At 29.9% G+C, this 26,747-nt stretch overlaps 2 protein-coding genes across 3 annotated transcripts in view; one reads left to right on the top strand and one right to left on the bottom strand.

The window, feature by feature from the left end:
• The window catches only part of LOC123694134 (E3 ubiquitin-protein ligase SINA-like 5), a 56,620-nt gene extending 43,054 nt beyond the window's left edge, over positions 1 to 13,566 (bottom strand). Inside the window, exon 1 of the mRNA XM_045639453.1 lies at positions 13,367 to 13,566. Coding sequence (XP_045495409.1) covers positions 13,367 to 13,390 — 24 coding nt within the window. The 5' untranslated portion in view covers positions 13,391 to 13,566. The remainder of the gene's footprint in view (positions 1 to 13,366) is intronic.
• The window catches only part of LOC123694127 (adenylate cyclase type 2), a 171,834-nt gene that overhangs the window by 118,125 nt on the left and 26,962 nt on the right, over positions 1 to 26,747 (top strand). For both annotated transcript variants that reach the window (XM_045639440.1, XM_045639441.1), the window contains one exon: positions 25,079 to 25,291. In XM_045639440.1, coding sequence (XP_045495396.1) covers positions 25,079 to 25,291 — 213 coding nt within the window. The remainder of the gene's footprint in view (positions 1 to 25,078; positions 25,292 to 26,747) is intronic.

The following is a 26,747-nucleotide window of genomic DNA, read 5'->3' as shown; positions in this document are numbered from 1 at the left end:
ATCGAATTTTAATTTGCTCCCTGAAACGTGTTGAATTTTAGAGTAATTATTGTGACAAACATATATCCTTTTTAGCGTTCATCTATACCAAATTAGTGTAAGTCAATGTATTAAGTCAATTATTCCTACTCAATATATTTGTTATTTAAATAAAATTCGATTACTTTATTATCAATGCATATTTGAATGTCAATTGGATGTAAAAGTGATTGTATAACTTGTTTATAACTTATGCGAATTCAAAAAAATAATACCTAATTTGAAGATTTTTGTATCCTTAAGAGAACAACATTCTATTTTTGATAGAATCGAAATATTGTGCAATTTATATAATATTCATCCTAGCTGTTCCCCGAGGTTACACCCGCATTACTCCGCTCCTGTTGGTCGTAGCGTGATGATATAGCCTTCCTTGATAAATGGGCTATCTTACACCGAAATAATTTTTCAAATCGGACTAGTAGTTCCCGAGATTAGTGCGTTCAAACAAACAAACAAACAAACTCTTCAGCTTTATAATATTAGTATAGATAGTATAGATTCATACTAGCTGTTGCCCGCAGCTTCGCCTGCGAGCAAAAGATAAATTTTAATGGTACACAAGTGTGTAAAATTTAGGGATGAAAGTTCATCCCTAAATTTTATCCCCTTCAGGGTAGAATTTATCAAATTCCTTTCTTAGCTAATGGTTATGTTATAACTGCATGCCAAATTTCAGACCGTCAAGTTTTAAAATTTCGTCAAGTGGTTTGGGCTGTGCGTTGATAGATCACTATGTCAGTCAGTCAGTTATATTTTAGATAATAAATGTATAATTTATATACTAAAAGTATTCATGTAATAAATTTTATGAAATGGATTAATTTTTATTTACAATGTCCTGTTTTCTTAATTTTATAAGATAAAGTTACCAACGTCAGTTACTAATTTATTACAACATTTTCATGATATTTCTGGAATATTCCATTTTCTCACTCTCATAGTTAAATACTTGTTTTAGCTATACAATTATCATAACATGCAAAAAGATAATAATAAAAATTATAAAATGGACTAAGCAAATAATGCGATAAAAACTGTGATATTTTAATTAGATTGAAAATATATTTTTTTAGTCTGCAATTTATTACGCATTTAATTTTGTTTTAATTTAATTAAAATTTTATTTGCCATATTATTATTTAATAGGTATGTTTTCTGAAACTTAATACTGCATAGAAGAATAGAAGCAAACAAAATATAACAAATAATAAAATTAACATAAATTCTTATTAGGTAAACGCCGAATTTTATACGTTTTTAAAAAATAATTTGATTAACGTGTTTGTTATTTACAATATCAAGACATCGTAGTCAGCAGTGAACATTTATAAATGCATAGCTATTTAGTGATTTTTTTTTATTTGGTAATAAAAAATAAATATTTTAATAGCTCTACATTTTTTTTCCAGGATAATAATTTTCGGATTAAAAATTAATTTAAACAGAAACCTCAATAAATAGTAAATCTTTTCAAAAATAAACTGACGAACTGGTTAATGGTAAAACAATTTTATGACATTGAAGAATTTATGACTTTGAAGTAGTGTAAACTGAATTGTGTGTGATAAGTGAAGTGTGTAGTGATATAATCGTGTAAATCGTAGTGCGTTCGCGTAATTGTGAAAATTGAATTGTGTGTACATTTAAATAATTAAACTAATCAACTTTCTTTTTTAATATTTGCACACCCAATAAATGGGTAGAATGTATTAGCCACATAATATTGTAATGAAAACATCTATAATTTGTAACTGCATTCTTGCAAATAAATATAATTTGAATTTGAATTTTGAATTTCTAAATTCGTACCTTAGTAGTTTAAGCCGATGAAAAAAAAATAAGGTAGTAACTAGTTGGCGCCAATGTAAAAATAATATTTATAAAAAGGTTATTAATCCCTGACATATTATGTCATTAGCTGTAAAAATGGCCTTAAGCAACTTACTTAGACAACAATGTGATTTATTTTGATGCATTTTTTGACTGATAACATTATTGATATTCATTAGGCGCGTTGAGAGAAAAATTTCAAGGTTGCGTCTTGGCAATACCATCACGTCATGGAGTAAGGCGTCTTGGTATCTTTGAATCTTGCCAAAGAAGTTTCACTTCTGACACGTGTTCTCGGCACACACGCTCTTTAAAGGTCACCTAAAGCCAATTTATAAGAAGTAGGTGAACATAATGTTCGCAATTTGCAGATATTAGATAATTCAGTTGACCTCAGTTATATGGCTCAACACCCGCACGATATTGAAAATTGCTCAATCATTAAGAAACATGTTTGTATTATGATACGCAGAAATATTTATTTGTAATATCATCTCGTGTTTTCACAACGTATTGCAATTCCTGGTCCTTACTATAAAGAAAACATAGAATTTATAATTTCCATCACATAGATTATGTATAACTTAGAATTGCGTTTTCCTTAGAACAATACAAAATGTTGAATTATATTTACATCTAATCAATCAATCAGTCAATCAGCAGATATTTCGTAGGTAATCGATTCATTGACACAATCATCTAAATACACAAATATATCTAAGTACTTCATCACTACATAGTATAAAACAAAGTCGCTTTCTCTGTCCCTATATCCCTTTGTATGCTTAAATCTTTAAAACTACGCAACGGATTTTGATGCGGTTTTTTTAATAGATAGAGTGATTCAAGAGGAAGGTTTTAGTATATAATTTTTTAGGTTTTAGACAAAGCGTAAGCTAGTTTTATATAAATCTCTATTGGGTAATGCAAATTCTACTTATTTTATAGCTATACACCAAAACAACTATGCATCATGCATGAACTCATACATTTGACAAGGATATGTACCAATTACTAGTACACAAACAAAATTCAACCAAGTTTAACTTGTCCTTTAGGAAATATGATATAATGTTTATACTAAATATTATCTTTAAAGAAATACCGGATAGTAATATCACACCCTGGGAGACTGGGCAGGACAGGAAATAGTTACCGCTACCAAGGATGCGGCAGGACACATCCTATGTAAGATTACTTGAAACCAATGTATTGTAAACCATTATTTAATATATAAACCAATTTTATCTTTACTATTTTTTAATATAATAAAGCTGAAGAGTTTGTTTGTTTGAACGCGCTAATCTCAGGAACTACTTGTCCGATTTGAAAAATTCTTTCAGTGTTAGATAGCCCATTTATCGAGGTAGGCTATAAGGCTATAATTACGCTAAGACCAACAGGAGCGGAGTACTGCGGGAGAAACCGCGGAGCTCAGCTAGTGTTGATATAATATAAACTCTAAACAGGCAAAAAAGTCTTTAAAAAATTATTAGTTACGTTATTTTTGTATTTCCTATAGAAGGTAGGCCGTAGGATGTACAAAAGTAATAATTAGCGTCTAGAACATATTTTAACGTTATATAATATTATAATAGCGAAGAAAAACTGTTTACTGCATTTACGTAAGAGTTTTTTTTATCCAGTATCATAATTCATAACATGATATAGTTTTTTATTTAACCAGAGGTCAAAGTCATTAATTATTTAATAACATAATTATATTACAATCAATCTTTCTAGAAATATTGAATAGATTTTGTTTTTTATATTTATTAAAATAGAGGATTTTTTATTGATTGCTAAGAATAGATTTTGTTTTTTTTATTTGTTAAAATAGCGGATCTTTTATAATAATTCATGAGAGGCGTGAATAACGTGATGTGTCACCATAAATTTGTTTTTATTTTTCATAATATACAGAACAGTAAGATCAAAATAGTAGGTACCTAATATAAGGCCAGCTACTCACGTTCCTGCCACAGGGGCAATATTGGAATAATCTCGGTTGGTCGGCGGACGGAGCAATTTCAGTTGTTCTCTAAATTACCCCACGTCTTGCCTATACTCATCACAATTAAGGAGCCAATTAAGGGTCCAATTTCAAAATTGCCCCTGCACGTACGTGAGTAGATTTTATATTGAGTACCAATGAATTAAATGTATAATGGCATAAATGTTTTTTAGTTAAACTTGGAGTTTTATATATTAGTTACATTTTAATATTACAAAAACGAACAGCTATAATATGAAATAGAAACAAACTACATATTAACTAATATCTGAGTAACTAAATCCATTTAATTAATTGCCTAGCCAGTTTACTAAACAGCAATTAACCTCGTATATATACGAGATACTCTATACAAAGAAAATGGCTGCACTACCTGTATGAATATTGAATACATTATCCATACAAAACACGCATTTATTAGCCTTGATAATGATTACTTACGCTAGTTTTATAGTCTAGTTTAATTAAAAAATAAATAAAACGTTTAAAATAAAAGATAAACTCATAAAATTATTGTATTGTCCACGGTCTTGATAAGTGTGCAAAGTTTGGAATCTGTCCGCTTAAAGTGGGTCAAAATCGTGTCTAAAGGAGTCGGTTACATACAAACATACAGGTAAAACTAATAAAAGTGTATCAAATTAAACCATTACATACCTATTTATATACTACTAACTATTTACTATAACTAATCAGAATTGACGTCAAACAAATAATTAAGCGAAGCTGTAAAACTAAATCTAATCGGAGAGATGTGCGATTATGGCTCCAAATGACGATACGTATGACGTATGCTAATGTTTTTTCAACAGGAAAACCGTATAAGTTTATTATATGGTAATATAATGTTTGTTGCGACGTTTGTGATGATATATTTTCCCCTATGTAAGGGATATCGTGCCTTATTAGCTCAAGCATAGTGTAATAAATAAAACTTAGGCAATTTAAATCCATAAGCTTCTATTAACAAACATTACCTAGTTTACAAGTTATTTACTCATATTTTAAAGCTGAAGAGTTTGTTCGTTTGATTGAATACGATTATCTCAGGAACCACGGGTCCGATTTGAAAAATTATGTTTCTATTAGATAGTCCATTTATCGAGGCAGGCTATAATATATCATCACGCTAATACCAATAGAAGGGGAGCAATGCGGGTCAAACCGTGGGGCATAGCTAGTTATATGATATAACTATCTACACTCAAATATTTGAATTTGAAAAAAAAAATTCTACCGACGTAAAAACAACACAAAATTTGATGTTTCTGATGGCGTCAGTAAACGAAATATTCCAATATTGCTAATCTTCGTGCATTCAAAAACACGTTCTTATGAAACTCAACACGTGATGGTTAATTATTAACTAAGCGACTGCACGTGACTTTTTGCATCGATTTTAAGATTTATTATTATTATAGCTATAACAAAGATGTTATGATGTTTGTTTCATAAACGTTTTGTTTTGTTATTTTATCTTTACCTATTACCGACATTCATATGTGGATAATGTTGGTTGTGTAGTAACACCTGTATCGAGATTGAGCTGGTGAATAATTTCTTACTGTTCTACTGTATGTCACAAATAAAGAAAAATAACATTAAATATGCTGTGGACCTGGTAATTAAAAATAAAATATAAAAATTTGTAGACATAACTAATGTGAACTAGGAATTACTCAAAAATTTATGTATTTTTTTTAATTGACTGCATACTGAATTGTTCCTATTTTTTTTGTTTTTAGTACAAGAATGGAATTTAGATTCTCCTATCATGCCTATTGGCTATAAGCCATTATGCCTAACAAATTAACAACTGACACAAAAATATTAATAAAAAAATTTACGTTTAAAATAAATATTTTTAATACGACAACCCATTCAAGATGATATATTTCATATTAATGGGTTTTCTAGTAGTAGGTACTATGGTAAATTTAAATATTTTATGAATTAAAGTTTATTACGTGTCCCAAATATTATTACCGTTAAAATACTATAAATAAATCATAAAAATAAATCTGTTTTTTTTGCAGGAAATTATAAAGACTTACGATTGACGCAAATTAAGGATAAATCTTGTGTGGCGTCATCATAAAATATTAATACATATGAAATAATTTATGTTTGAATGGTTATAAACAGTTAATAAACTAACGAATAGCTCGCGGCTTTACTCGTTTGCGCTTTAATTAATTTCCATCTCTTACATAGGTATATAATTATAGTTGTGCCATTAGAGATAGATTTTTATAATAATACCTTTTTTAAATCTATATTTATCTATTTATTACCTCAATATCGGTTAATTTGATTAGGTACACGAGAAAGTGTTAAAAGCTTTCTTTTTAAAATATTTTAAGTGAGTATAGAGTTCAAATGCTTTATAAAATTAAATATACTAGCTTTCCACCCGCGGCGTCGCCCGCGCAGTCAAAGAAAAACCCGCATAGTTCCCGTTCCCGTGGGATTTCTGGGATAACACCTATCCTAGCATTTATAATATTAATGTTATTTATTATTTATAATATATTATAAATTATAAAAGTATGGATTCTTTAAAGAATAAAAAAAACTCAATCACGAGGCGGGATTCGAACCCGCGTCTTCTGCCTTACCCGGGCAAAGACAGAACACTCGGCCACCCGTGAAAAAAAATTAATATGATTCACGTTTTTATTTTGAAAATGTTTTGCGAATTTTAACGCATGCATTGACGTCATTCTACTAAATTACACTTGTTATGGTCATTTGATTTGTTTTGCTTTTGTTATAACGAATTTTGATGTTATCAAAACACAACTTAAACATATACATAATATTATTTATTATAATAATATATTTCAAATGCCAAGATATAATATGTATTTAATAAATAATCATATTTGAATGAACCCACCTGTTGTGCGTCATGTACAATTTTGGATTATTATTTCCCACGTAATAAATTAGAAACGGTGAAAATTTTAGATAAATTTTATAGCATTAACGCTTTTTCAATTATTAAACAGCACGAAGATAGACAGACAGATAGCACAGGCTTAGTAATAAAGTCCCGTTTTACCCTATAGGTACTTAACCCTAAAAACTGCACGTAGTAAATATTAATAGGTCTACTACGACAAAAAATTGTTGCGGAATTACTTTAACCAATTCCTTTTCACTTTTTATTCTCAAATACCCGGTTCACTTTTCAACTGTAAGTAATTGCAATTAGACATGAAGTAAAAATTAGCCATTATATATTTTTATAATATTTGTGGAACACAATTATTGTTAGTCTGATTAAGTTGCGTGCGTCATAGCGTTATCTTTCATGGGGTTTCTCTGATAAGTATAAATGTGTATGGTGTTATTATATGACCTGTATATTAAGATACTAGCTTTCCGCCCGCGGCTTCGCCCGCTTTTTAAAGAAAAACCCTGCATTGTTGCCGTTTCCGTGGGATTTCCGGGAGGAAACCTATAATATACCTAAACCTATGTGCTAATTCAAGTTACCCTCTATATGTGTGCTAAATTTCATTGTAATCGGTTCAGTAGTATTTGCGTGAAAGAGTAACAAACAAACACACACACACACACACACACACCCTCACAAACTTTTGTATTTATAATATTATTAGTAGGATAGTATTATGATGAATCTTTACTTTACACGGGCAGAAGTTCGTGGGATATCATTCATCAACCCTTATGGGTATAAAAAGTAAAATTACCCGTTTTTAAATAAAAGTTTTTATCAAACTTTCCTGTTACATCCGGCTCAATAAAAAAATAACGGGAGTTGCGTAATTTTTTGATTTCACCAACACAAATTTTGAAAAAATAGAGAGTGCAAAAACGTCATAGAAAGCGCGTATTTCAAAACAGAATCATTAAGGTTCTTTAATCGATTTAGCATAATAATGTAATTAAAAAAGTAGTATAGATTACAATGCAAATGTAATACAAATAGATAATATAATAATTACCATATAAAGCGTATTTCGAAATAATTGCTACATTCAGTAATGTATATTTAATTTGCTGTAAATCCTTGCTCGGAGAACATGGGTCATGGACCACGGTTGCTGTAAGACCATTGTGATATTTATACTTCTTTTTATATAAACAATACGTATTTAAAAGCATATAGATTTAAGACTTAATATGGCATCTCTAAATTACACTTTACTTAACTGTTTGTCCGTCTATTAGTATGTCGCATCTCCGGAACGGCTGACTCTATTTTAGGTAAAGCTATGAAAGAAGTAATTTAGCAAATAAAGTCGACGTAGAGTCTCTTTGGCAGTAAAATATTTATAATTTTCAAACTTCAAGCTAGTACCTATTTCTTTAAGGACATACATGTTTAAATTTTAACCAACATCGACAGAAACAACGGATGTTTTGTAGCCATTTTAACAAAAACTATATCTTCAAGAAAAGGAGTTTAATAAGAAAATGTATTTAATGATATAAATGGTTTTTTTTTAATTAAATGCCACGATTATATAACAGCGTTTATCAATTGTAATAATTATAAGAAAGACAATTAAGGACATGCGAGTTTTAATTCAAACGCAATTTTTATGTAAATTGAAGAAAACATGAGAATTTTTCTACACCATAGGTGCAGTGGTGGTTCACTTTTTCGCGAATGGGGTAAGTTCGATCGACTACAAAAATATTATGTAATTTTTATGTCCGGGTTTTCTCCTATTTTAGTTTATAGGTATATTATGTTTTTAAAAAATATAATTGAGTATTTTGTAAAAACCAACTAAGTATCATGACGTCAAAAAAGTAACATACAACCGGTTTTTACTGGGGAAGTCTGACTTAAAAGTAGAACATTTATAAACACGCTTTTAGCTTCATCTGTATGTTTGTAAGTTTGTATGTTTGTACGAAACCGACTCCTATAGACTTGATTTTGAACCAATTTAAACAGATTTAGTTCAACTACTTATCTATACTAATATAATAAAGCTGAAGAGTTTGTTTGTTTGTTCGACCGCGATAATCTCAGAAACTTCTAATCCGATTTGAAAAATGCTTTCGGTGTTAGATAACCCATTTATCGAGGAAGGCTATAGGCTATACATCATCTCGCTAAGACCAACAGGAGCGGAACAATGCGAATAAAACAGCTGAGTACAGCAAGTAAAGGATAGGCGACGAGACAATAATTTCATGAGTTGATCTTATTAAAGCCTTTTTTTCTAACTTTATTTATTGACTGAAATAATATAAATAGCTTCGCTCAGATGTGTAATTCGACCTTATTATAACGTCTCTCAGTAACATTTATGTAAAATCTCAATCGAAAATTCAAAACAAATATAACTGCACGGCCAGATCATGCCTTGAAATTATTTGGAATGCCACTAGTTACTGCAGTCACGAATGCATGAATAAACAATTAATTTTAAGGCTAACCAAATATATACACATAAAAGAAGTTATTATAAATAAATCAATACCTTATTTCATACTTTCAGCAAGAGAAAGTTGGTGGCCTTTACTACATACCTAGTATAAAACCAAGTCGCTTCCCGCTTTTCGTCATGTATGCTTAGATCTTTAAAACTACGTAGCCGATATTGATACAGTTTGAATTAATAGATAGAGTGGTTCTAGAGGTTTTTGTGTACAATTCGTTAAGTTTTAGCGAGTTTAATAAACAATTTAATAGATTTCAGTACTTCTAGATTCGTTTTAATTTAAAGTATTTAATAGGTATAGATATTATCAAGTTTTAAAACTAGACTTCATAATTAAAATACAATATATGAAACTTGTCAAACATACAGACAATCTGACATATAATCGACTATATATATTATATATACTTAAGTGCACGAACGTTAAGGTTATCTTGTGTAATGAACTCATTTATAAATTGTATACTCATTTCATAATAATTCTTCGTAAGTACTGTATGAGAAATAAATTTGAGTTTTTTAAACAATTAATAATTACAAGTACTTTTGAACTGTTTATTATACTTGTTACTCTTTGTACAGTCTTTTAGGAATCATACCTATAACTATATTTTCGGGAAATCTATATAGTACCTATATATAATATATGTACATACATATTATGTACATATAAAAATGAAACCCTTGGTCACGGCATCACGCGTGAACCGATTTCGATAATTATTTTTTTACTAGCGGTCCGCCCCGGCTTCGCCCGTGGTACATGTTTACGTTTTCTCTACATAAGATCCATCCTTATACTTCCTCTCCTTATATTTCATCCTTATATTTCTTATATAATAAAAAAAGAATTATCGAAATCGGTTCAGCCGTTCTCGAGTTATGCGCTTACCAACACATTTTGCGATTCATTTTTATATATAAAGATTATATTCCTTCAGGTACAGGGATGGTCCTTATGGAGAGAAAACGTAAATATATAGGGCGAGGCCGGGGTGGACCGCTAGTAAAATATAATTTAAGCCATTGCAGCATTTTAAGAGTTTTTTGGTACAAACAAAGACACAGTATCTCTATACGCTCTACCATAATTTGATCCCGGAATGAAATTATATGTGTTGCTATTAAATACCTACTGAAAAAATTAGATCAAATACAAGATAATTTCAACATGTACCTTTATCAATATAAAGAACATACTTTTGTTACATTGTAGTCTTTTAGATTAGGTACATATTTATATTTACTGTAAAAGCTTTGTGTGTTTGTTATTTACTTTACATATTTAAATAAAGATAGGTCATTAAAAAAGCAATTAATTATTATTTATATGAGCTATGTATTTAATATCTGTTGATCTGTACAAATTGTTATTATAAATGCGAAAGAAAGTATTTTTTTGGTCTTGGAAATTACCTTTGTAAAACGGGGACAAGCTAATGCTAAAATAATATATTCATATGTTTATTTTCTACGTTATCGCTATAACATTCAAAATCAAATATCCATTTAAGTAATTAAATTTTGGAATGCATATAAAATTTAAATCGATTTGTCTGCAGATAATTCTATAGAATAACATCTTATTTAGAAAGAAAGAAAGAAAGAAAGAAAAAATGTTTATTTGGCAAAATATTGAGACACAATACAGTAAAAGCTTAAAAATAGAATTACAAAAAAGAAATGAATGAACAATACAAAAACAAAAAATAAAACAATGTTAGATAAAAGTGCCCCCGTATCGCCAAAAAGGATCGAGTTCAGCATGTGCCAGGCATATGCCTGGCGCTGGTTTTCGACAAGATCCCTATAAGACCCGACTCACGGATGTGAGACGACGCAGTGATAGTATGTAATAGGTAAAATAGTGTTTATATTATGAAATGCATATGAGTGTGTGTGAAAATTATATATATAAATAATTATAAAATAATACAATAAAATAGTACATACGTATAATATATATTATAATATACATCTTGATAAAGTTCCATACATATTATAATATACTATATTCAACTGTAATCACGACGTACATTCTACCTTTGACACTAAGGCTTAGCATCAACAACCATGACCTTTAAAAAGGTCATGCATATGCGTCAGGAATGTTGCATTGATAGACAAGAAAGTCAAACTTCAATGATAGGTAGTTTAGTATTCACTATTTTTTCACTGAATTGTATATTTTTTAGGTACTCAAATAGTATATTATTTACTTGTATTTTTACTCGTAAAAATACACGCTAAATTATCTGCTCTGCGCGGTTTCACCCCCATGGCTCCACTTCTGTTAGTCGTAGCGTGATAGCCTCCTTCCTCCTTCCTCGATAAATGGAAGTTATCTAACACTGAAATAATTTTTCAAATCGGACCAGAAATTCCCGAGATTAGCGCGTTCAAACAAACAAACTCTTCAGCTTTATAATATTAGTATAGATTAGAAACAAAACAAAAATATGCTTTTACATAATACCTTTATTGTATCTTATACTAAATGTAATGCAAAACTATGTTATGAGCAAATAAATGTCATTAAAATTAATAGGTTTGTACGTAATTTAATGTTACGTATTAATTTAAGTAATGACGGAGACGTAAACCTCATTTTCGGAATTAAACCTCATCATATTATTAACGATATACAGATTGAATTAAATGAACATATTATTACAATAATATAATTATTTACTTAAAATATATTTAAATATAACATAACTGTAGAATCTAATTGTTAATATAACTAAGGAAATAAAGTTTATAGCAACTGCATTTGTTTGTATTGAAGTCATATAAATGTCTTTATCTTTTAAGTCTCTCGTATTTGCTCCAATTATCTATATTTGTATAATATAAGCTATTTGCAAATATGTTTTATTGATACTTGTAAGAATTTTAAACCTGTGATTAAGAAGTTAGTTGCATACAATGATCTTTTGTATTAAATTTAGTACACAATGTAATTTTAATATTATTAAATTTTATTATTTTTAAGATAATCTATGTCTCAGGTATTTCACTAAATTAGGTAGTAATCTAATTATTTTAAAACAGCATCTGAAATAATAACAAAATTGATGGTTTCAATATTTCTATTAGTAATAAAATTACGCCCACATCGATCGAATGATTCAAGTTAATGAGATATATTTGAGTTCAAAGAAATTTTGATTCACGTAATAATGCATCTCGTCATCACGTAGCTGTAGGAGGAATTCCGAGAACATAAAACAGTCATAATATAAATGACTATAACTGTAAATGTATGGAATATCATTGAAACTCTACATGTAGAGATATATTTGAGATGAAAATATAATGTTTTATAGAGTTTGTAGTTGTAGAGTTCATTTATTTATTCTTCAGAGTTCAGAATATAAAATTGATACAAAATATACACAGCGGTCTCATGGCTATAAGCTATTTCTTCCAAGCAACCGATGAGTAAAGCATAAATATTCAATTATCGCATCGATAGTGTGAGCCAAAGTATCCTTAGTAGGTAATAAATATTATTATAGTGCTTAAAGTAGATTTGATACTAAGGAAATGATTAAACCATTATTAAACGCATAGCTATTTAGAACAAGAAAAGTTAATAGAAAGTGAATTTGCAGCGAACGTGATCATAATTTAATATTAGTTTACTAAGCCGATTTGTTAGCGAGGATTAGTTTCATACCTTGTTTGGATTTGTAGGTTAAAAAGACTATTAAATTGTAGGTATCATAAACGTATATCTAGGTTGTAATTAATATTGCAGATGATAATCGATGTGCCTTCGTCATTGTGGAAAATTATTCTCTTTTATACGTTTTACTTAACTCGACTTTAATATACTTACAAATTGAGATTAAAATTCTTTATGTCCTCTGTAGCCTTGGTTGCATAATTTCGGGGATATTATTTCTTCCATTTAGCAATCGTAAGTTTAAGGTTGTATAACAACAAGGTGAACAAGTAAATTTAATTAAGTAAATGGTTGTTACGTCCGATACATTTTTTTTACATAAAAAAAATATTATTAAAAAGAAATAATAAATAAACTCACCAATCCTTGTATTCTGGGAAACATTTTAACACTTCACAAAGTTCACAAAACAGATCACTTGGTAATCACAAGCACTCACACTGGCATAATAAAAATCGAAATGTTTGGAGTACCGCAAGGTATGCACGGGGCCGATAGTATATATAACATACGTGCGTGATGGACAACGCGTCGAACGTTTCTGCCAACTCTACGAGCGCATGGAACGCCGGCGCATAGTGATTCATGTTCATACGTAGAGGGGAACGGTGCGTTATCGTAAACTCGATTTCTGTTTGCGTGATCGAGAAACACTTTTTAGATAATTATGGTGTAGATAAACATTGTTTGTAAACAAACTTATTTGTTTAGTACCATTTTTTTATGCTTTTTAACTTAATTTTTTCATTTTTATTACAAACTAGCGGTCCGCCCCGGCTTCGCCCGTGGTACATATTAACGTTTTGTCTACATAAGAACCATCCTCGTACTTCAAGGAATATAATAAAAAAAGAATTATCGAAATCGGTTCAGCCGTTCTCGAGTTATGGAATTACAACGAAAAGTGGCATTGATTTTTATATATTAAGATAAGAAGATAAAATGTCAACTACAGCAGCAGTGCAAAGAAAAAAAAAATAAAAGTTATTAAAATGGTCATCAAATGAAGTCTTGTTATATTATAAAATATGCCCTTACCTATCTCTGAGTTGTATGACATGAACAAGGCTGATCTTATTACAAAAGTTGCGTCCATTTTTACGTAGTAGACATAATCGCTACATTTTTACCTAGTACACAGAATACATAATAGTAGCTAAACGCTACAGAACGGACACTCTCCGCTTCCCGCCAAAATTAAACACTTACCTCACCCCGCACGATCAGACATAAAATGGTCCATATTTTTCTACAGGGACGATACGCAACGAAGATTGACAACATTAATCAAATTGACTTAAAGTAATTTTATTATTTTGGATTTGTGATTATCGTTTTTCGTAGAAAATGGTTAGATATTGTGCTGTTTACGGATGTATTTCATAAGAAAAACGCGAATTTTTTTTTACGCTAGTCAAAAATGTGCCAACCATAAAGCGCTAACACACACATTTGCAGTCTCTACAGTGTGACTGTCAAAACGATAATTTTGTATGGAGTGTCCGGGGTGTGCCTAGTATAAAACAAAGTGGTTTTCTCTATCCCTATGTCCCTATATCCCTATGTATACTTAAATCTTTATAACTACGCAACAGATTTTAATGCGATATTTTTAATAGATAGAGTGATTCCTGAGGAAAGTTTTAGCATAATTTAATTTAGTAGGTTTGAGACAAAGCGAGCGAAGCCGCGGGCGGAAAGAGTATTAAAGTATAAACATATTTGAAACAGTATATAAATAAGATTTTAACCTTTTCCGGTCAAACGTGTATCTTAAAAAGCAATAACAAATTTAATGTGTTTTTTACGATTAAAATTATCACAATATGGACGCTCTATCTTACAAACTTTTAAGGAGAGTCGTTAGTTCAAATGCACTAAAGATACGTAACAAATTAGAACATTTAAGTTAGGGGACTTTTTAACGTTTAGTTGACCCCTAATGGCTGGTGAAACAGAAACCATCTTTTAACGGTCCCCTAAGCATGTTTAGGGGATCCCATAAACTTAGGGGATGTTGGTGAAAACGGGCATTAGTATCCAAATCGGTAAAGTATATCGGAATTATTGATAAAAATAAAAGTACAATATAAAAAAGTTAAATGAATGGAAAATTTTCTCGGTACGGTAGTCGGTACAGCATTTACGCAGGTAAGAGATTAGAATTACACTTTATGATAATAATTTTTCGAATATTCAAATAACTGTTATTTAAGCCATCCATCACTTGTTTATCCTTTACCGTGGTTGCCTGGAAGAGATCACTACTAAGTGATAGGGCCGCCAAATAAGTTGTACTCTGTCTTTTTCTGTAATTAGTTCTAAGGTTTCCTGTCTGTACAATTTTATTGAAGTGTTAAATAAATTAAATAAACTTTACGGAAATCATCATATTTATAAGTTCAATTAAAAAAAAACCTTGCAAATTATAACCTCAAACCTGACATCAGAACAAAAGGTTGATTAGCAAATTAAAAAGCAATGCTAAGGTGAATAAACGATTAATATTTTCTTCCCGCAATGTTTTCCTTTGTCAACGAGATATAAATAATTATTCCTTGCAAAATAATTACAATAATTACAATCCCATATTGTAAACTATAGAAATGAAGATAACATATTCTTTAGTATTGCAATATTTAAATAGTTGTTACTTTGTTAAATGTGTCTGAGGATTATTGTTGACCGTACTAGGTACGGTTAGAATAAATCCAATTACATATATCCTAAAACATATGACCACTCTATTTCGCTAATACCGGCGATAAAAAGTTAATTCATCATTATTTATTCTCGTCATGGACAATTTATTTATTTTACTAACGTGTTCATAAAAGTAGAGTCATTTACTCTTTATTTATCGGATAACAAAAAATAATTATTAAGGTAAAAGCACCTAATACGGAGGTATTTCGCAACATTTGAAAGTAAGTGTCAAAAATAAGCATTTGTAAGTCTTACTAAAGGTGCCAAACCACTTTATCGTTAAAAGTGGAACTTAAATTTTGTATTGCTGTTGAGTCTATGTTTATTTTCATGATATTTCTTATTTTAAAAAAATATTTAAATAGTCAGGTCGATTTTCCCTAATACGGAGGTATGATTTTGGTCAGAGCCTAATACTGCGGTAGGCGGCTCCTAATACGGAGGGTCAGAAATTATATTCATTGAAGTTCCGTACAAATAATATTTGTTAAATATTAGGAATGTGTATGTAAAGTAAATTGTAAGTTTTTTATTCATTTACCATTGGTTTGATTACGTTGATTCACTTTTAATGTGTTTCATTTATGCTTTTAGTTTTATCGAAAAAAAAACACGCATATCAAATAAGAATCCACAAAAAAGACACAAAACTTCTTATTTATTTACGCAACCCTAAATCTGGTAATTTTAAGTTCTATTATATTAGGGCCGTAATAGGAGATCATAGAACCTAAAACAGAGTTACCTGGAAATATCTACCACCGTAATAGGAAAACTACTCGTGTTTTTAATAATCCTAATTCTGACCCATCAAAAATTCGATAAACAAGAGAATGTAAATATTTAATCAAATGATAACAGTTTTTTGGCTCAGATGTGTAAAACTCAAATCAACAGTTATACAAAATAAATGATTTGTGATACATTAAAATACACCTTCCTATTTTTACCCCTTCTAAGAAACAAACATTTTGTACTCAACTGTTTTCATATTTAACTGGATTTCTAATTAAGAACACATACCGCAGAATATGGTTTCTAATTTATCAGATTAATAATTATTTCAAATTATCTTGGAATTAATTCAATAAGTAAATAAAATGAAAGTTATAAACAATTAAACATGCCCAGTATTTTTCCTATTTCGGAGTTATGCCACCGTATTAGGATCAATCTATAAAATTTGTATCGTATTACGGCGGTATTTTATTTCTTATTTTTTGGGTAGAAAATGACTTACAAATATGAAACAAGCTATTTAAATAGTGAGTGTAATAGTAGGAAAATGCAATAAACAATACATATACAAACTTGAACGGCTTATTAATACGAAAAACTTAGTTTATAAATATTAGTGTACTTACTTTTGTTGTTTCGCGTTTGTATGGAAACACCTCTCATGTCGATGCCGTTACACAGATTGATTGATCTTGTTGTGTTGTCTATGTGTTATACTTGCAAACGTTAGTTAAGTCATGGAGTAATAAATTTGCAATAAATAGTTTACGTTTTGGTGTACTTAAAATTAATAAAACAGGAATAAAACTCGAAAATAGAAATACCACCGTATTAGGAAGCGATTTTGACTACCGCCGTATTAGGTGCCTTTACCTTATATTCAATTGTTCCCTTTCGATGTTTACTTATGCTTTTGCGTTGTAATTGTAATAAATATTTCTTCTGCTTATAAATACAAGAATAATAAAAAAGCTTGCAATAAATTTTCCTCAGAAGTGCATGGAAAAATACACACATATTGCAATAAAGATACAAGTTGCATGGTCAACCTTGCCATATCAAGCAAAGCCACAAATATTGATCCTGTTAAATGAAACAAGAACAGTGACAAAGGATTTACGTGTAATTTAATGTTCTGCCATTATACGGATCTGTTTATGCTTTGTAATTATCGTTAAGGCGGGTCCACACAGAGCGAGCAGCCTCGCGAAGCAAAGAAAACGGCATAATAATGTCCTATAATATATAAAAAAAAAATAGTTTTGCTTAAAATTCGCCAATTACAAGCGTTATATGTGCCGACGAATAGTCGTAATGAAAATGATAGTTTGAGCCATATTTTGTTTCATTGACATATTACATGGGTGCTTTTCCACCAGAGATGTGCTATGCTATGTAATAGCTATGCTGTGAACCTATGTGACTTTTTCACTGATAATAGCCAGCTATGTATCCTAACCATCAACAGCACATATCGATAGCTCGCATCCTTCTATATCAAAAACTTCTTGGTCATCCGTTTCCACCAGTACAAAGCTATATGCATCAGTAAATATAATTGGTTGATATCAAACGCATCCAAAGCAACGTAGCATAGCACATTTCTGGTGGTAAAGCACCCTTGGAATGTCACTAAAATAAATGGCTCAAAAGATCATTTTGCTTAATATGGATTCGATTATACCACCATCCTTTGCGAGGCTGCTCGCTCTGTGTGGACCTGCCTTTATAAGGGTGTCGGGGAAATCCTATCTCAATAAAGATTCATATTACCTTTGTTTTTTTCTATTTGAACATAATAGTTATTAATCACTTGTTTAAAGTTGACTGTTGGATCATGGCGTCAGGCGTTGCCTCATTGATTTCTACTTTAAGTTATGTAAACAAACGCTACAATACTTATTATATTATTATGAGGAGATAATTAATATTATATTTTACTTATAGAGAAGTAGATGCGCCATGTGATAATATCTAGTCTCCTTTATACTCAGGCATTGATACGTTCAAAAGACTTATTTTATTTGCTTTGAATCATGTCACAAGGTTACCGATCTATAGGAAAATATCTATAGAGACGCAATTTCATCATAACGTAGAGCTTGTAACATAGTTGTACCTAATATATTATTATCTAAATGATTCTGTATTTACTTACGGCGATATTTTTGTCTGATTTGGAAAAAACAATATCATAAATAAAGTAAAAGTAGCAACCTTGTAGTGTTATCAATTCTATAAAATGTACCCTTTAATTATCTTTCGCATTAATAATATTTGTAAAGGGATTTTCTATAATTATTGACTTATGTGATATCCTATTGCATTTTGAATGTTTTCCAAAACATCTTAATAAATTAACTTCAAATAACTGCATAAAAACCCGAGATGTTTTATAGTATAATTAATGTTATTTGTGTGGAGTTCAATGGATTCTTTATTATATAAAATGACTCTGTATGCAAATCATTAGTTATTTACTGGAGAAACGAATTCTTCGAGATAGAAGAACATTTTACAAGTGTAATTTGAATAATAACATTGCATTTACTTTCGCCTGCACGCGTTATTTTTAGGAATTTGCTCTTCCATATACTTATTTTCTGTTCAAAAAGAATTTTTTAAATGTTATTCAAAGAATTTCCATGAATATCTCCTTTAATTGATGTGTTTTTGTAAATTTAAAGGTTATTAAGTCAACCTTTACTTGGTATTAATGATTTGGCCAAGACCTATTAATAAGGAATGAAAGCACATAAGAGTTCTGTTATTGATCGTGAGCTAGGACATGACAATTAATAAATTAAAGAAATTATCATTTGTTATTTTTTGCGTGTTTATGTGTAGAGATAACATAACATGTTTATTGTGAGTTTATATGAACTCATATTGATGGAAATTATTAGTGCGCGTAATAAACCATGAACTGGTTCAAATATTGTGCAAATAATTTTGGCTTAAACAATATAGAATAATAAACATGCATATTATGAGGTATAGGTATTGATGATTTCGAAATAAAAGGCCTTATAGATAAACTGATATAATATTCTGATTTATATTTAAGATATACTACAGACGCCTCGCGGTTTCACCCGCGTAGCTCCGCTCCTATTGGTATTAGCGTGATGATATATAGCCTATAGCCTTCCTCGATAAATGGGCTATCTAACGCCGAAATAATTTTTCAAATCGGACCAGTAGTTCCCTAGATTAGCGCGTTCAAACAAACAAACAAACTCTTCAGCCTTAATATTAGTATATATTAATTTCATAGTATACACACGTACATTCACCTTACTTGTGATGTGGATGGTAATGGCTTTCATTCTACGTATATCATTAGGTGACGTTATTTTGTTTCCTGTGTCATTTGTCAATGATTTCTAGTATGTCATATTATGAGCAAATAAATAGTACATACACGAATGACATCTGCTCAGTGGCACGCACACACATGCTTGCAGTAGTGGAACCGATTTGCGCGATTTATTAAACTTTGTCTCTGTACTATATTTATATACTCATATATGATAATATAGGTAAATAAATTGCCATAATCATATAAAATAAATGATTGCAACACCTTCCTCGTAAAAACGTTATCAATATACCTAAAAATAGAGGGAAAAATAATTAAAAAAATATCATTCGCGAAAATAGTTTCGCGCTGAAAATAAATCTTTACGATATCATTAATAAAGATTAACTAAATAAATGCCAAATTATAAGCATAATAGATAATATTTTGCTATTTAAATACGTTATCTCTTCCAATAAAATCATAAAGGGATTTCGCGATTTCCGAATACAGATAAGGAATTATCGCATACAAGTATTATTAGATTTTTTAGGATTATCCTGTTGACCTAAAAACATTGACTAGATAAGAATAATCTCGGTTTAAAAATACTTCAATTTGCGGCTTTTTATGATATGAAAGGGTAACAATGTCTTTGAAATCAAATTCCGTGAACCAACTCTTAACAAATGAGTACCTAATTATGGTCTTATGCATTGTCTATATTTTAATTTTTAATGATAATAATGAGAGTTTTTGTTTTATTTTTCTTAGAAAGTCATTAAAATGATTAAGTTTATTATGAGGGTTTTCGTCAACCTAAATAATAAAAATGAATCGCAAAATGTGTTGGTAAGCGCAAACTCCAGAACGGCTGAACCGATTTCGTTAATTCTTTTTTAATAATATTCCTTGAAGTACGACGATGGTTCTTATGAGGAGAAAACGTAAACATGTACCACGACCGAAGCCGGGGTGGACCGCTAGTAACTAATAAAAAGAAAAACTTTTGAACAAAAAATTAACTACCTAGGTAGTTAAACATGACATGGTTTTGTGATTAGTAAATTTGCATTGCCTTATCTATGACCTCTTTTAAATTAAGTTATCTGATTGATATGATAAGCCTCATCTTAAATCTTTTATGGTGCAATTTTTTTTATTAATAAATATCTACAAATATAAATAATATTTCTACTTAAATTTAAAAGAAAAAAGAAAAAAGAAAAGAAACATTTATTTATCAAGGACAGCACAACACACACACATAAAACATAAAATTAATAACATAAAAAAAAGCAAAACAATTTTATTGAAGATTTTATTGAAGAAAATTTCTATATTATTTTTATGTAGTATTTTATAGTGTTTGATTTTACGCGAGTATTACATACATTTAGAAATTAGAGACTTTTTAACGGATTTTAAACGCGATTTATTCAATATTTTATAAAATAATATAATGAATAAATCGCGTTTAAAATCCGTTAAAAAGAAGTCTTTAATTTCTAAATTATTTTTATGTACAAAAAAAATCTGAGTTTCGTATAAAAAAAAATCTAGATTTATCTACATTTGATTTCAGTTGGGTCAAAAACTTTATTCACAATTTTTTTTTATACTAGTAGCACCTACTTTAGTAGTAAATTCCAAGGAAACACAGGATACTTTTTTTATTTTAACCCGGAACAAACTTATAACTAATATTAATATCATAATATCAGTGTTGCTGTTAAAGCTATCAAAGTAATATTTTAATCTGAAGTGCATTTAACTATCAAGCATTTAACAAATATAAATCAATCATTTGTTTCTTCCTTTTCCGTATTCAGTATAATATTATGGTCTATTATTGTTTCTTTGATGCCGTAGTAGAGAAAGTAGTAGAGAAATAACAAACGCCTGAGAGTCATTTCAAAATAAGAGACTAACTAGGTAATACAAGTAAATTACTCAAATCAATTAGATATAAGTTAATGTTCATAAATTGTTCATTAAAACCCATATAAAATTATTTTTTGATTTATTAACAACTAGCTTATCGCCCGCGGCTTCGCCCGCTTTGTCTTAAACCTAATAAATTACATACTAAGACCTTCCTCTTGAATCACTCTATCTATTAAAAAAAACCGCATCAACGTCCGTTGCATAGTTTTAAAGATGTAAGCATACAAAGTGACATACGGACAGAGAAAGCTATTTGTTATAATATTATGTTGTATACTATATATTTGTTGTATACTATAATGTAGAGTGATTATAGCATCTAGAGAAGTCACTTTTTACTCGAGTAGGTACCTACTGCCTACTTACAACCTCACCTTAGGGAGTCACCTTAGTAATAACGAGGTTGTAAGTAATACAATGAGTGATGCGTTCTAACCTATTTGTTTTTTCTTAATCAAATAAACAAGATAAATTCCTTTGTTACATTTTCCTCGTTCAAAAATACACATCTTTTATAACCCGGTCACTGCTTATCAAACAATTTATTATCATAACATCTGATAACTATTAAGAACGTGATAACATTATCTTGAAGACAAAATTGCTAATTGATCCATTTAAATGGATAAATATTGCAATTTTTATAACAGTAAGATACACGAAAGATGACGACGGCGCAGAAGGCATATTTAAGGTCCCTTTGGAGATGCGAGGTGAGGCGCGGGCGGATTTAATTTTAAATAAAAAATAAATTATTTAACCAACATTAAAATATTATTTTCTTCATGAGTGTACGTGCGCAGGCGGCCGCCATTTGTGGTCATCTTTTGTGAATCGTACTGTACGTTTGTGAGAAGGAAAATATAATTGTAAACGTTATTCTTTGTGCAATTGAGTGCATTTTCCATTGGTTGGAGGACAAAGGTTTATCCAACTAGAGCTTTTAAAGAAAAGAAAGAATGGATGAATCTAATAAAGTGAAATTATTGGATTTTAAAAGGGAATAAGAAATAAAGAGACTATTGAGAGACTTGTATTAGTGGTACATTTCATACAAGAATAAATAATTGAAAGCTTCAATAAAGGCTAAATTCAATTGAGTTCAAATACTTTTTATTCATATAACATTAAATACTTGCCTGAATTGAAAACAAAAAAAAAATAATGAAATCTATATATATATATATATAACTCAAAGGTGACTGATATAGTGATCTATCAACGCACAACCCAAACCACTGGACGTATCGGGCTGAAATTTGGCATGCAGGTAAATGTTAGGACGTAGGCATCCGCTAAGAAAGGATTTCCCGAAATTCTTGCGGGAACGGTGAAAAACGGGGATGCACGTACAAAGTCGTGGGCGGAAGCTAGTAAATTATAATTTTCTATATTAGCTCGAAACAAAGTAAATAAAATTTCACAATATATTTATCAGTGATTAAGACAAAACACATAACGCAAACATGGTATATGATTCAGGTTACAATGGTGTCTCTGATACATACTAAACGCTAACTACAGCCTATGACTAATTTCATCAGCATTTAAGAGGAAATGACCTGATTTAGATAATAGATGCGTCAAATTACGTGTTCATTGTTTAAATTATAAAGATAATTTTATCTAATGTTTAAGGAGTGACATTTTAAGATAATAATAGATAACATATATTATTATCAATTACGCACAAATTATTTAGTTTAGTAGTAATTTTTGTATGCTACATAGGGTCGGGAGAGGCTATAGGCAATACAGGGTATACTTTTTGACGTATATTATTTATTATACGAAGTATTTTCACAAAAAGTAAATGAATATTTTTATTAGGTATATGATTTTAGGTACCTATATCAGATATTGGTGTGAAATTGACTGGCAACAGGGGCCAATAACACTACCTTTTTGGGTTAAAATTAATATTAGAAAAAGCCCAATATTATATTTTTGACTACACAAAGGCCCTTCGAAACTCTACCGCGCATAAAATTAAAAAAAAATGCTAATTTAAAAAGACAATCAATAGGTCTTTATTATACGAATGACAGTTTTTGAATATAAATTAACATTAGAAGCTTAATGAAAAATATCCAATAATTTTCAAATAAGTATTTACAGTATTGAAGAAACCGCTTTTAGAATCCAATAAGGTATCTCGAGGGCTGATAAGGACACTTAATGGAGTAGAACAGAGTAATTACTTTTAGTTTACACTTGATTGCTGATATCGAGTCAAGATAAAATCAAATTGCTTTTATTGTTCTTTGTTAGACTTCAAGGAAATGTTTACAAATTGTGTAATAATGTAGATTCTTTATTAAGTCACAAGTTGGGAAAGAATATTGTTTATTATAAGCCTTTGAGCCTTTGTGAAGATGTTTCACGGCATAGTTGATATAAATAAATATGATGTAATTTTTTTATGTAGTAACTTGGCTAAGTAGAGGGTTTAAGTAATAGAATATTATTTGATGAGGCTTTAGAGAAAAGATTGTTTTTTACTAAAATAGTGTACCATAAAGTATTTTAATGTTTATTTAAAAAAAGTAAATTATATCTGAAAGAAACTGGATAACTAAAGGAAACTAAATTTACAGAGTTATCACCATAATCTCTTTGTTATCACAAATCAGTGCTTGTTCATATTATACTGATTAAGCAATTTAATAAATTACTATTAACTACTATTTAAAATAAACATTTCTATAATAAATACACAGAGCTTATTAAATTTCTTCTCTTTCATCGTACCTAATATTTTAAGGCCAATACAAACCCCATTTTAATCCCACGTCTGAAATAGCTTTATGTAAAAAGTTTTCTTCGAGAAACTTGTCAACAACAAACTCAAGATTTTATTACCCCGTATTATAAAGTTTTGGCATATTCGAAAGGTTTATGCTATATGTCTTCAAATTATATTTGAAGTTCTTGCACGCTTATGAATTGTATAGAATTATTGTGAATAGGTTTTCTATACACGAAGAAGCTGTTGAGAAAGTTTTACTATTCATCACTAAATACAGAAAATAGTTACCTAATTAATTTTATTTAGTTATGTTATTGTGAAGGTAAAATGAAGATTTAGCTCAGAATTTAGATAAACAGATAATCTCGTAGTTCTGTACGTTTTTTTTTATAAAAACTTAGAACGAATACACTAATTCGGTTTCGGAAAAACGTCATATTAGATTCCAATCAAATACCAATAAAAAATTTATAATTTATGTCATGACTTCGTCAAATTGATAACATTCAGTCTGCACAAACGTCTGATAAACAGTTACCATGCACCCACCCTGAAAATTCTATTTCTATTCCTATTTATTATTATTTATATTAAAATTCTATTCCCATTCTAAAACAACCCTTATTTCCAGGTGAAAAGGTCCATAATGCTCAAGATGGCGGACGCGTGTGCTGACAGCTCCAAGCAGACCCGCTTCCATGAAATGCACGTCCAACGTCACAATAACGTCAGCATATTGTACGCTGATATTGTCAACTTTACCCCATTGTCTGAACGTCTGAGCGCTTCGGACCTTGTGAAGACGCTAAATGAACTGTTTGGCAGATTCGATCAGATCGCTCAGGTTTGTTTGTTTGTTACACTTTATTGTACACTAGCTTTCCGCCCGCGGCTTCGCCCGCGTTTTCAAATAAAACCCCGCATAGTTCCTGTTCTCGTGGGATTTCCGGGATAAAACCGATGCCGAAAAATGTAAGATACTATTTACCTTTAGGTTCATGTCCGTAGTAAACGCGTATTGACTAAATCAGCATAAATAATATTTCAAAGTATGACTTGGATGTAGGTTTATGTAATTTAAATGATTTTGTTATTATATTTAACCGCATAGTATTGAACTCTACTTTGAGGAAAGGTTAGAGGGCTATTAAATTTTCAAAGAAGTCAGTAAATAAGTATTGTTCATATTTTTACATAAAATTAAAAATATCGGTTTGCTGTTAGAAATATCATTTCACGTCGTTTCCGAAATAGATTCAAAGATTTATTAGTTAGCGTTTTATTAAAATGTAGTAGCTCTATATTTTCATACTGTCAATTTATTAATTAACTAATTGAATTCTTATATATTATCAGCAAATTTTAATGTCATAATAATCGATTTCAAACGATCAATTCAACGAATAATTACTATGGTAACGACGCGAGGTCAAAAATTTTAATTTATGTTTGATATTTATTTGCTTCTGAATAAAAGAGACATGAATCTACCAGAATCTATTTAGATAAGCATTTTTTAAACTTCATCATTATGAGCTATTTCTAAACATAAGCATAGTTATTTTCATAATTTTTGTTATAAGGTTTTAAAAATCTTTTTGGGCTAAGAGCGTGTTGTTAATATTTTTGGTTCTGGAATATAGAGTCGTTTTTATCATTTTTTACCGCGATATTTTTCCTCACCGCTTGAATAATTATAAAGTTTTAGTTAAATTGCATATACAATGTGATTTTGGATGCTCAAACCTTAATTGCACTTCAACTTAATCATAATAATTGATAATTAAACCACTGTTATATGCATAGGTAAATTATTAACAAAAATAACGTTGTAACTTCGCTGTAAGGGCTTTTACTATCTATAAATTTGAATATTTATAAGATCAGTTTGATGTAGAACCGAGCTTTATGCAGAACTGCAACAGCGAACTTCTGCAAACTTCATAACATTAAATGCTGAGTAAACTGCATGTAGCTCAAAGTTACGTGGATCTTGGAATGTAAATTATACGCAAGATCGGTGAGCGAGGTTAACTTGTTAAACTTTGGTTTAAATTAAACTGCTCTTTTATTTGGCTTAGCTTTTAGCGGGTAACTAGCTATTTGCAGTAATAGCTAGTTTTAACACACTAAATTGCTTTTGTTTATTTAAAATAGGGAATAAGATTGATGTGAAACTTCTTTGTCGGGGTTGGTGTAACATTTTTTCGTTACGTGTGACATTTTTCCGTTACGCGCCATCTTTTTCTTATCGCTACCACGCGTGATTCGACCGACGTGTTTCTGTAAAGTTGCAAATA

Source organism: Colias croceus, chromosome 9 (genome assembly GCF_905220415.1).
Source record: "Colias croceus chromosome 9, ilColCroc2.1".
Classification (NCBI taxonomy): domain Eukaryota; kingdom Metazoa; phylum Arthropoda; class Insecta; order Lepidoptera; family Pieridae; genus Colias; species Colias croceus.
This window is presented reverse-complemented; position numbering and strand designations above follow the sequence as displayed.